This window comes from Mesoplodon densirostris, chromosome X (assembly GCF_025265405.1).
Source record: "Mesoplodon densirostris isolate mMesDen1 chromosome X, mMesDen1 primary haplotype, whole genome shotgun sequence".
Taxonomy (NCBI): domain Eukaryota; kingdom Metazoa; phylum Chordata; class Mammalia; order Artiodactyla; family Ziphiidae; genus Mesoplodon; species Mesoplodon densirostris.
Window position 1 is genome coordinate 43,671,590 of NC_082681.1, and position 13,168 is coordinate 43,684,757.

Consider the following 13,168-nt stretch of genomic DNA (forward strand, 5'->3'; position numbering starts at 1 on the left):
AGCAGTTTCCTAACAGCAGAAGAATTAGCAACTCCCTTGGTGGCCTGGTTCTGTGGTATAGCTTTGGAAATTGTTCTTGAAAGCTCAATTTAGAGTCAGTCCTCTTGATAATTCTGTAAGCCACTTAATATCTGGTAATAAATCTTCTCCTGCCTAAACTAATGAGAATGAATTCTTTTCTCTGCAACTGAACCTTAACTAATATAGGAGGGAAGTCCTCAAGTGATAACTGAGTTAAGTATCCATAAAAGTACATCATAATAAATAATAGTAAGTATCCATAAAAGTACATCATAATAAATAATAAATAATAGATCTTTAAGTAAGCCATTCTTCATATTTATTTAACAGATTTATAACATGTATTTTTATAAAGACCAGTAAAGCCACCTTATAACAATTTAATGCATAGGGTATAATGCACTGGTTCAGTGTGACACAACTACATAAGATTTTAAACATTAAGAACAACCCGTTTGCTTAACAAGGTAGCAACTACAAAACTATGTGTTCAGCTTATGTCTCCTGCAGGCTCAGAAAATAAATGTTTGTCTTTTTAACTTGCATTTATAATCTTTCTGCAATTCAGAAACCTTTAGGTATTCAATTTTAATTAATCTAGGCTAAAATACAATACTAAGTAATCTTCAATATTCTGATTTAAAAATCACCAAATATTAATAACGTATGTTCTTAAGAAAGTATCTTTTTTGTAAATACAATTGACAAAATGTTCAACAAAGTATGTGCAATAGTGTCTTTGTATATAAGCATAGAGCCTTGTGTCTTTATAGAGCTATTGTAGTGTAATTTAACAATCATTGCTTAATAGCAGATGTGTGATAGTTCACATATAAACTATTAACTAAACTCTAAAATTTGGACATGTTTCAGGCAAATAATTTCTGAGAAAAGGCACAGATGTTTATTTACCAACTATCTCTTTAAGTGGTAATTTCCTTGAGAAGACAAAGTTGACAAAATAATTTTCAAGACACTACTAGTAAGTGTTTGGCCAAGCCCAATTTACAAAATTTTCAAAGGGTCAACTTGAAAATTCTTGAATATCTCTGAAAATAACATATCCTGTGGTGATGAAGCCCTCTGTGTTAGGCTTTGTTCACAGTGGATTCTTGCCAAAGGCTGACTATACCAATTCTTTTCCAGAAAGGGAGACTTCTTGGATCATCCTAAAGGATATCTACCCTTTCATTGTTTCAACTCTGAAAAGTCAAAAGGCTTAAAACCAAAGTCTTTTGTGAAGAAAGAAGCTCCAGTGGATGACTTCTCTCCACAATTTCCTAAATCAACTGATTAATAAATTGTTCTTATCAGAAACAGCACAGAAGACTGGATAGGTGTGTTTTTTTTTTCTTTAAAGTGCTAACAAAGCCCATTATCTCTAAATGAACTTTCATTGTAATGACTGAAATATAAGCAGCATAAAGTATATAGAAATTACACATCTAAATGAAATAGATTACAACTTTTTAGATAGATGCCAAAATTCTATACATTATCTTAACAATCATCACGCACAAGTACAGGCATACCTTGGATGTTGCAGGTTTGGTTCCAGATCACTGCGATGAAAGCAAATATTGCAATAAAGTGAGTCACACGAATTTCTTGTTTTCCCATGACGTACAAAACTTACGTTTACACTATAGTGTAGTCTATTAAGTGTGCAATAGCATTATGTCTAAAATAACGATGTACATACTTTAAACATTTTATTGCTAAAAAATGCTAACCATCACCTAGGCCTTCAGTGAGTCATATTAGAAACATCAAAGATCACTGATCATTTAAGTTTTTTGTCATTTACAGACAGTAAATGCGTGCACTCTGATGCTTTTGCAAAAATGTTCCTATAAAAGGGTTTCATCTTCAAGGAATTCATGGAAAAGACTCTGACAAGTACAGGTTTCTGGTAACTGACTATACTGCTGAACTGAATAAATAAGCATTTTCAGAACTCTAATGGAAAACTGATGAATTCATAAAAGTGCTAACAAAAGATCAAGATGAAAAAAAAATTAATTACATGGGACTGAGTGAACTGATGATGATTATAATTTTTGTGACTTTCTGTTTGAATAAAAAAAATCCCACAAGGAAAAAAAAAGATCACAGATCACCATGACAAACATAATAATAATGAAAAAGTTCCAAATATTGCAAGAATTACCAAAATGTGACACAGAGATGCAAAGTGAGCAAATGTTGTTGGAAAAACGGCACTGATAGACTTGCTCAATGCAGGGTTGCCACAAGCCTTCATTTTCAGTAAAACTGTAGTATCTGTGGGAATTCCCCGGCAGCCCAGTGGTTAGGACTCCGCACTTTCACTGCAGAGGGCCTGGGTTCAATCCCTGCAGGCAACTAAAATCTTGCAAGCTGCAGCAGTCAAAAAACCCAAAAACCAAAAAACAAAAAAATGTAGTATCTATGAAGCGCAGTAAAGTGAAGCACAGTAAAATGAGTTATGCCTATATACTTTATGAACTTGCCAGACTAATACAATAATTCAGTCTATCTAATGTAACTTAAAATATGACTGGTGAAAATCCAAAATCTAAAACTAGAACCAAAGCAGTCTCAAGCTACTCTGAGACAAATGCCACAAAGAGCAGTGCTTGGAATTTCAAGTAATTTCTCAGTCTAATGAGAGACCTGTACACAGTTAATTGTACTGTTTATTAACCCTTCTGAATTGGCTGGCTTTAACCACCTCAAATCCAAATCCAAAATCATTTTTCCTTGTATCAGCCCAGAGTTTTGAGTTCTTTATTTTTATCAGTAACAGAGCTACAAGTGTGTCAGCAGCTTCTGAACTGCTCAGGTAGGAAGAAGATAGAATTCATTAAAAAGTCATTTATTATTAGAAGACTGAATGAGATTAACTTTAAAAAGTTAATATTATTTCAGTTAGATAACGTGAAAATGAGGTTCCCATATGGTAATCTTCTAGATAATTAAGGCTACAGATCTAAGAGCCTGCTTTTCTAAAGCATTCTAATAGGACTGAGGCAATTTGGAAAGTAGGATTTATCAATATGATGTGTCAGCATCAGTAACACTCAAACATAACACCACATTTTCAAAAATCATCAGTAATTCATGTGTAAATAGCAGCACAAACTAGTAATTTCCTTGCTAAAAGTGATATGGTGGTGCCCTCTGGTGGTAACATTTAGCATTTAGCATACTCCCCCTGATACTGCATACCTTGTGAAATATAAAAAGTATATTTGTATTAGAGAATATCAAAATTAGATAACACCACAAAGGAATGAATCATTGTGCTTCCAAATATCTTCTTTTTAACCTTCAAATACATTGGTAACAAGATAAATCCCTGATCCCTACTCCTAGGAATCAAGCTGACGCCTATGAGAATCTTGGTAAATGTCTATAATAAGCAATTCCTGTTAAAATATTTACTTCCTGGTTCTAGAACTTAACTGAGTGGTTTTTGCATTTTCTAGTTTGGCTTTTAGATCTATGGGTTTCTCAAAAAACTTCACCAATGCTGGTTCATTCAACAAAGAGGCGAGAATCTGTTCAAATGCAAATGACCACTGAGGTTCTTCCCTGAGAGAGGAGGGACCTTTCTCTAAGTGGCTCTCTGTTTGCCCCTCACTGGGTCCTCCAGAAGCACAGACTGCACCAGACAATCCTTTGGTTGATGACGCAGGGTTATGGAGTTTCCTTCCAACTTCTTCCATCCTGAGCAAAAGGCTGGTTACAACAGCAATGGCTTGATATAATGACTCTTCTTCAGGGTCCCCGTGAAATAAGTTATATAGTGTCTTTGAAAACTGAATAAATTGTAACTAGAAGACACAAGTTAGAAATATCACATTTGATATTAGACTTAGCAAATATCAGGAGAACTTAGAAGTGAATAGTCTTCTATTTAGAATTTGTACCATATAACCTTCACCACAAAAGTTATAAGAACTGATGATTAATCCACAAATAAATCTTGATTCTAGAAAGATGGGTATGAACCATGAAAGAAAATTCCACTTAAGTCTTCTCAACTGTTGCCTAATAACAGTAAATTATACACATATATTATATATACAATAATTCTTGGACAGTATCTGCCAGCATTCCATCAGTGTTAGGTGGTACTTTTAATTAGGCAAAGTCCCATATTTCCTTACATGTAAATCATTCATTCATTAACCAATCTTAATGAACAGATTAAGAATGAGTTCCCCTTGATCTCCCCAAAGGGCTAGAGTGGGCAGCTCAACTAGGATGACTTAAATATAAGGAAGAATGTTTTGGGACCTATCTAGTAGTACAAGGTAGCTCTAAGGAGCCCGTTTGGACATGTTTCTCTTTAAAGGCTAAGGTGGGGCTCAAGTAAAGAAATAAACTGCATTGCCTGCTAATTGCCTCTAGATAATCCATAGACATTCGTAGAAGATGTTTGTCAATTAAAAAAGAAACTATTCCAACACAAAAGTCCTATAAGTCAATCATGCTACCAGAAAAGTTTATATGTAAATAAAAAGCAAATAGATAAACTTCATAAAAATATATTGTACCATACTTTAAGTTTTATTTCTCTTTCTTAGTCTGTAATACTGTTTATTAAAAATTTAGAATAAATATATCATGATTAATTTTAAAAAGTACTTATTTAACTATCAAATTACCTAGTCCACTGAGAAAAACTACGCTATTTCATATTTCTCATTTTGGTAATGTTCTGGGAATCCTCAGAATCTATACCAAAAGATTAAAAAAAATTTTTTATTTTATTTTTTGGCCACGCCGTGTGGCATGCGGGATCTTAGTTCCCTGATCAGGGATCGAACCCGTGCCCCCTGCACTGGGAACGCAGAGTCTTAACCACTGGACTGCCAGGGAAGTCCCTATACCAACAGATTTTAATTTAAAAAAATAAAAGAACATATAATGACTGAATAGTGTGTAAGAAAGAGATGGATTTAGAATTGTGTCAATAGGGCTTCCCTGGTGGCGCAGTGGTTGAGAGTCCACCTGCCGATGCAGGGGACACGGGTTCGTGCCCCAGTCCGGGAAGATCCCACATGCCGCGGAGCGGCTGGGCCCGTGAGCCATGGCCGCTGAGCCTGCGCGTCCGGAGCCTGCACTCCGCAACGGGAGAGGCCACAACAGTGAGAGGCCCGCGTACTGAAAAAAAAAAAAAAAAAAAAAAGTAATTGTGTCAATAGTAGTCATTAATACTGTCTGAGCAGGTTCAAGATGATTAGGAACTAGGGTGTGAACTATTTTAATTATTATTCCCACTACCTAGCATTGGGCATGTCATCTAGTAGGCACTAAGAAATGTTTACTGAATAAGTGAACACTTCTAATAAAGTGGGAAATAAAAAAACACTGAAATATATGGTACACACACATCTTTTCTATAGGTACGAAGTCACAGCAGAGGACTGTAATGAAACTCTAGATGCATTTAAATGTTTACAGTAGAAAATCATTTAAAAATTTACTCCCACTCTTCTATACTCATTTGAAACTTACAGAGATGATGCACAGATTATTTATTTTTGTAACAGCATGTTAGCTATTTTAGATTTGGATACACCCACATTCATTTATACAAAAACACACAAGTAAACCAGAATTTTTCTTTGAAAATACTATACCTGATTCATTCTTGGTAAATCCTTAATGTTTTCTTCTTTTTTCAAAAGTTCATCTTGCCATTGACTTAGATATGCTTGAATATCAACTTTTTCTTTTCCTCAATGAGGGGAATAAAACCATTTCATAATGAACAGCCCAATATATTTTCCCAAATCCCCAAAAGAACAATTATGATCGAAAGATATTTCATTGAGATATAAGATTCCACATTTTTTACTCCAGAAATTGATCTGACTATACTTTTTATTTCACTCACTGGCTCTCAAAATACATCCTCCACTTCCGTTAAACTAAAACTTTTACTTTGGTAAGGTTGGGGACTAGAGGAAGAAGGATGCCTTTTAGATTAAACAGTACATGATGTAAATTTCATGTAGATGTTCTCATGCATACCACTAAGTTTAAAATAGCTTCTATATGATGTTCTTAGTATGCAGTTACCATAGCATACTATGGTGACTCTTTTTCAAAAATTCAAAACAGTACTTATTCATTCATTCCTTTGAAGAGTTTAATCACAATGATATTAATGGGACTTTATTAATAATTATTTAGATCTCTTAGAAAACTAGGATATACTGAACAACCTGGCAAAGTTATCAGATTTAAGCAGATCTTCAGCAATTATTTTTTAACTAAATGTTACTCAAAAACATAAAAAGAATGATGCACCTTTGGAGAACAATTTGACAACCTCTATCAAAATATTAAATGTGCATATTCTTTGTTATCCAGCATTCTCATACCTCTATGAACTTATCCTATCCTAAAGAAATATGTGCAAAAGTATTATAAAATGTAAGTATAAAAATGTTTGTTGAAGAATAGTTTGCAATATAATTAATTGGAAACAACCTAAATGTTCATCAATATTGAGCTAGTTACTGAAATAAATGATGGTACAACCAAACAGTGGAATACTCTGCACCCATTAAAAGGAATAAGATAGATCCAAATGTACTGACATGAAAAGATGTCCATGATATACTACAAAATCAAAAAAGCAAATTGTAGAACAATATTTATGAAATGTTTCTTTTTTAAAAGAAGAGAGATGTCTATACTTGTTTATACATCGAAACAGGTCTGGAAAGAATACAGACCAAAATGTTTTCACATTTACTTCAGGGTGGGGTTGGGAGAGGGTATGAGGATTTCTGTACCATTTAAATTCCTTTTATAAGGATTATCTATTACTTATGTAATTAAAATTAATATTTTCAAATAATAAAATTAAATAAATATGGGTCATCTACAATTGTATTTTCTATAACTTCTGAGACTTAAGTATCAAGAGAAGAAGAAGAAATTGTTAAACTAAAACAAAGGAACTGAAAAAGCTCTCAGGACAAATCAATCAACAGACTTTAAAAGGAATCCACGTTTCCCCTTTGCGTAGTTAACCCTATTTACAAAAACAATAATTTAAACTAAATGATACTCCTAGATCATATACCTTTTTCAGGGCTGTTTTTTGCTGACTCTGCTTCCTTCTCCTTTGCAGGCTTGGAAACTAGAGGAAAAGAGAACAATTGCATTTTGTAAAATATTTAATGAATACCTTTTGAAAGTAAAATAACATTTTATATAAAGACTTATAAGCACACTTTATGTTCTTCAATTCATCAAACCAATTATAGCTAACCTGACCTCCTATCATTAGACGGCAAAGTATTCAAGAACTTTAAAAAGAACACTGGGGAAAAATCCATATAAAAAATCTCAGGGCTTCCCTGGTGGCGCAGTGGTTGGGAGTCCACCTGCCGATGCAGAGGACACGGGTTCGTGCCCCGGTCCGGGAAGATCCCACATGCCACGGAGCAGCTGGGCCCGTAAGCCATGGCCGCTGGGCCTGCGCGTCCGGGGCCTGTGCTCTGCAACAGGAGAGGCCACAACAGTGAGAGGCCCGCGTACCACAAAAAACAAACAAACAAAAAATCTTAGAAGGAAATATACCAAATATTAAGTATTTATTTCTGGGTGGTATGTGGTATTTTCTTCCTTGTGATTTTCTTCGAATTAAATTGTATTACTTCTTTTATTAGGGAAAAAAAAAACACATACATCGGAAGTCAAAAGACTGAGCTACTAGTCCTGATTGTGGTAAAACCTCATTGAAAACTCTTACACAAGTCACTTCTCCTTTCTGGGCCTCAGTGCCTTCTATATAATTAAGGGACTTGACTAGATGATTTGTAAGGTCACTTCAAACACTAACATACAGTAACATAAACATACGTTAATAAGAACTTATCCCTCTTTAAGACATTTATATTTATGAAAAAGAAGCAAAAGACACAAAAATTAGCTCGTAACACTTCCAAATTATGTCTTGGAGACAGACTCATCCCGGTCTCCTACACCTACAGTGATTTATGATAAGCATTCACTGTTTGAATAACAGCTATGACCTTCAATCATCAAAGATTCTATTGTCTTCATCGCATTTTAACAAGGCATAAAAAATGGTCAGATACATTTTAGAAATTTCTGCTACAGAAGTAGAAACAAAATGCATTTTCTTTCTAATTCTCCAGTAAACAAGAAAGTCCATAAATCAAAACCCAAAATGTAGTTTAGTTAATCAGTCAAATATTTATAGAGTACTTACCACGCATTTAGGACTGTGCTAAGTGTTATGGTAGCACAAAAGAAGTATAAGGTATAATTAACCCAAATTTTACTAGTGGTAGCTGGGTAAAGAATGTTTAAGCCAGAAAGACCTCTGAGTGACTAATCATCAAAACGTATAAATTTATTTATTTATTTAGGCTGCACCGGCTCTTAGTTGCAGCATGTGGGCTCTTAGTTGCGGCATGCAGACTTCTTAGTGGCAGCATGCGGACCTCCTAGTTGTGGCATGCAGACTCTTAGTTGCAGCATGCACGCGGGATCTAGTTCCCTGAGCAGGGATTGAACCTGGGTCCCCTGCATTGGAAGCAGGGAGTCTCACCCACTGGACCACCAGGGAAGTCCCAAAACAGATAAATTTAAAACAGATATTTACCATGGAGCTGACTGAAATAAAGTAATTCTTCCTTGGAAAGTTCATCTCCCTTTGAAGGGTCCTTATACTTCACTTCAGTATAAGCTGAAAACAGATAACCCAAATCACATTTATAACAATGAGGGATAGAAACGAGTCCTATAATAGATCAATTAAATCTGGGGTCAGAGAATCAAACAAAGGGTCCCTGTCAAAGAAAGACATATGTGAAGAAATGTGGAAGTAGTATTACTCTACCGTATAGCAAATAACAAGAAGTACTTGATCACTCTGAGTTCTATTATTTCTCCAAATTTCTTGCTTTTTAATAGTTTTCCAAGAGCCACTACAAGTTGAAATTTAAAAATATGCATTAATCGGATATACTCCAATATAAAATTAAAAGTTTTAAAATTTTTTTAAACAATCTGGCACTTGGGAATCTCTGAAAACGTGACCTCAGTCATTTAAAAATGTCTTTAATAAGAAGGAAAACACGAAGTTGAGTGCTCTAACAGATACACAGTGTTTTTTTCTATTTTTGATCCTTCTATTGAAAGCATATTCATTCCATGGCAATATTAGACATTCTAATTTGACTTGACAATGTAAAGTCTTTCATAGTTATTATTTGGTTTGTCTTTTGTTTTAAATGCTGTGATTGTGATTTGAGTTTGTGAAGGGTTAAAGATGGCTTTTAGATTTCTGGTCTGGTAAAGAATGGTTCCCAGTTATCCCGGGAAGGCTCTAAAAGATCTTAGGTGTAGTTTTAGACAAATTATGAGGTACTTTTTGTGTATGTGTGAATCACCCTATCTAAGCTAAAAGGTACTTTTGCAATGTTCCTTTAAAGTCTAAGACTGGTTTCCCAATTATGGATCAGGCCTGGAAAAGGCTGCCTCTTAAGGTCAGAGGGAAATACTTAAGTAAAGTGGAATGATGTGGTAACATTAAGGCAGTATGGTAGAATAGAAAGAAACCTGTGCTTTGGAGTCAGACCTCAGTTTGAATCTCAGCTAACCAATTTATTAGCTATGTGATCTTCAGCAAATTTAATCTTTCCCTTAGTTTCCGTATCATCAAAATTGGAAGGATAATACCACCTTTCAAGGATAACATGAGAACTAAATAAAAGAAAGCACGTAAAGCAAACACCTCGACAGAGCAAGTGCTCAATAAATGGTAGCTTTTATTTTGCTTCCTTTTTTTAAAAAAATTATTTATTTTATTTATTTATTTTTAGCTGCATTGGGTCTTCATTGCCGTACACAGGCTTTCTCTAGTTGTGGTGAGCAGGGGCTACTCTTCGTTGCGGTGTGTGGTCTTCTCATTGTGGTGGCTTCTCTTATTGTGGAGCACGGGCTCTAGAGCACAGGGTCAGCAGCTGTGGCACGCGGGCTCAGTAGTTGTGGCTCATGGGCTCCAGAATGCAGGCTCAGTAGTTGTGGCACATGGGCTTAGTTGCTCTGTGGCAGGTGGGATCTTCCAGGACCAGGGCTCAAACCCGTGTCCCCTGCATTGGCAGGAGGATTCTTAACCACTGTGCCACCAGGGAAGCCCTATTTTGCTTCCTTTTCCAAATGTTTAATATCCCTGTTGCCTGGTCTCATTTTTCTGAATAATTTGTAGTATTTCACAAGTTTGGCAGTTTGTCTAAAGTTAAATTCAAGTCTCTAATAACAACAACAATAAAAATTCAACATTATGACAATATTCAAATGATAGTTCCTACACACAAACTACTTATCATTAAATTGATTGAACACTAACAGGAAGGAAACTTGTGAACCCATCTGTTGCACAGAAACTCTTCCACAGATGTCAGTGTAACTATATATCAGCAAAAATATTGCTAATATGATCCATGGGCCACAATGAAGTAATGACCTTATATCATATGGAAAATTACATTGTTAAAATGGAATGATATCTGTAATTATACTTGTTAAAATGGTGTCAACTCTTATACATTACTAACAACTGTTAATTTCTTACCTGGAGGAATATGCAGCTTAAAAAGCACCTTAAGCTTCTCAGTAAAACTTCCATTGTACATTATGTCTGTTCAATAAAATTAAATTGCAAATAATCACAGCCAAAGAACATTCAATCAATTCCAGCAACACAGATTAATTAAGACACAGATACTAGCCAGGAATTAGGATTCAGAAACCTTCTGTTACTTAAACTAACTGTTAAACAACTACCCAGTAGGCCAGATTCACTCCTTGAAGTATATAAGCAAAATACCCTTTATCAGAGGGATAAATAAAATGCTCTTCTGCTGAACTCTTTCCCCCAATCCCAATCTAAAATATTCTTTTTCTTTTGAATGAGGCCTTATGCTTCATCTGAGGAGAGAACTCCTCTTCAAGGGGAAATCCCTGATAAGAAAGCATGCTAGGTTGTCTGGAAAAGCAAAGGAATGATATAACCAGTGGACTGTCTACAGGCACAAAATATTCATTGAATATTTTTCTACCACTTTTCTAGGCTATGTGGTTGGATTTTTACTGAGGGAGAACGTCCTCCTGAAGGATCCATGTGCCTGAAGGTGGGAAAATCAGGACATTCTCTTCCTTCATGTTAACTATTAAAACATCCACATCTAACAGCTTGCTTTTCTGAGAGGGTTGGGGCAAAATGAGATGAATATATTTAGACTTAGCAACAAACAAAGAAAATGGTCCAGTTATTGCTAAAGTTGGAGACAATGTAAATCTGATAAAAAAATCTGATATCAGGCTGATAAAATCTGACTAAATTGGCAATGATAGGCAGTACTAAGTATTTCTAGGGCTACCTTTATTTTTTTTGCTTTAAAAAAGATTATTGGACATCATCCTACCAATTGCAGAGGAGAATTCTTTGAAGTTTATAAGGCAGTCGGAGTTTTCATCCAACAATCTGAATGTCCATAAAGCTAGTGAGTCTCTGTTTGCAGAATGAGCCCAGGGACTCAACAAGTGATACAACACTCTGAACTGCTGGCAGTCAATCTGATACTGTTCCAAATATGACAGACTGGGATCATGGTGCTTCAATACTGGAGAACTCAAACACCAATAGTAAGAAAAAAACAACTCTCTCTATTTAAGAAATGGAAAAAAAAACAAAGTCATTATATCAGAAAAAGTAACTTTATAAGATTTTTTTTTTAAACATGTCTACTAAAGTAATTAAAGATAAAATAGTTGAACGGTTGTGGTAAAATTCTGCTAAGAATATTATTTTTCATTTAAAGAAGGAAAACGGTACCTTAAAGATGACATAAAGTTCATCCAATTCATGAAGGCTCAATTTCACATCTTGTGATACAACACGCAACTTTAAAAGGATTAAAAGCAATTTAGAATTTAACACTTCAGCACAGAAATTCTCTTTGAATCTATTTAAAAATCTCCCTCTGCCAGAATAAAATATATATTTTTTAACTTTTTAAAGGAATAACAAAGGTAAATGTACCTATTTTGCCCTTTTAAAAAGTTGTACATAGACTATAGCTCAATTCTACTCTGATATGTAATTTGACCTTCATCTCTTCATATCCAGAGATAACTGCCAAAGGACAGCCACTGAATGTCTATAAATATAAGCAACAATATTCTATAGTTTTTTCCATATATTCCTGTCTTGCTATATAAGCAATCTGTCAAGTCACCACATGGGGTTGTCACTAAACACTTCAAAGGCACTGGGAGATGTACATTCCCTCTCTGTGCCAAAAAACATAATCTATCCCAGAGCATAGAAAAATATGATTTGTTCCAAAATTCATTCTATGACGTGAGCACAATTCTAATATGAAAACTAAAGTTAGCACATACACACTGTAAGCCAATGTCACTTTAACACAGATATAAAGAACCAAGCTAAACTATTTAAGAAAATTATCAAAGCAGAATATTAAAAGAATAATACAACATGAACAAATAGGACTCATTTCAAGAATCCAAGGGAAGTCTAATATTAGGAATTCTTTAATGTACTTCACTACATTAATAAATATAACCTCAAGATATGGAAAGGTTATTTGATCAAAGTTAACATTCAATATAGATTTTTTAAAAATGTCCCAAATCCCTTAACCTAGAAACTGAATGAAACTCCTTAACTTGCTAAAAGGCATCCTTCAAAAATCAACAGCAAGTATCATACTTAACAATAAAATACTAGAGGCACTTCTATTAAATTCCAGAATGAGACAAGGAAGGCTGCTTCCACTGCTATCATTTAACACTTCTCTGAAGGTCCTACCCACTACAGTAACACAAAAAAACTGAAAAGAGGTATATATATTAGGAAGGGTCAAAACTCTAAGACTAGAAATGATATGCTGGTCTATTCAGAAATTCAACTGAAAAAAATTAGAATTAATGAGAGTCAGTAACACAGCTACTTAAAAAAAGCAACATGTGCAAATCAATGGCTTTTACATATACTATAATAAACAAATTATAAAATGTAAAGAAAAAAGATCTAATTCATATTAGTAACAAAACCATAAAATATATAGGAGTAGACAAA

At 34.5% G+C, this 13,168-nt stretch overlaps 1 protein-coding gene across 3 annotated transcripts in view; it reads right to left on the reverse strand.

Annotated features, from left to right (window-relative positions):
- Nucleotides 1–331: 331 nt before the first annotated feature.
- Nucleotides 332–13,168, reverse strand: part of TBC1D8B (TBC1 domain family member 8B) — a 69,584-nt gene continuing 56,747 nt past the window's right edge. Inside the window, exons 15-21 of one of the 3 annotated variants that reach the window (XM_060086586.1) lie at nucleotides 11,900–11,968; nucleotides 11,490–11,730; nucleotides 10,637–10,702; nucleotides 8,663–8,746; nucleotides 7,112–7,168; nucleotides 5,655–5,746; nucleotides 332–3,839 (exon numbers count right to left, since the gene is read on the reverse strand). In XM_060086586.1, the coding sequence (XP_059942569.1) occupies nucleotides 3,444–3,839; nucleotides 5,655–5,746; nucleotides 7,112–7,168; nucleotides 8,663–8,746; nucleotides 10,637–10,702; nucleotides 11,490–11,730; nucleotides 11,900–11,968 (1,005 nt within the window). In that variant the 3' untranslated portion in view covers nucleotides 332–3,443. Of the gene's footprint in view, nucleotides 3,840–5,654; nucleotides 5,753–7,111; nucleotides 7,169–8,662; nucleotides 8,747–9,083; nucleotides 10,315–10,636; nucleotides 10,703–11,489; nucleotides 11,731–11,899; nucleotides 11,969–13,168 lie in introns of those variants that run through there. The other 2 variants (XM_060086585.1, XM_060086587.1) reach the window with 2 other exon arrangements.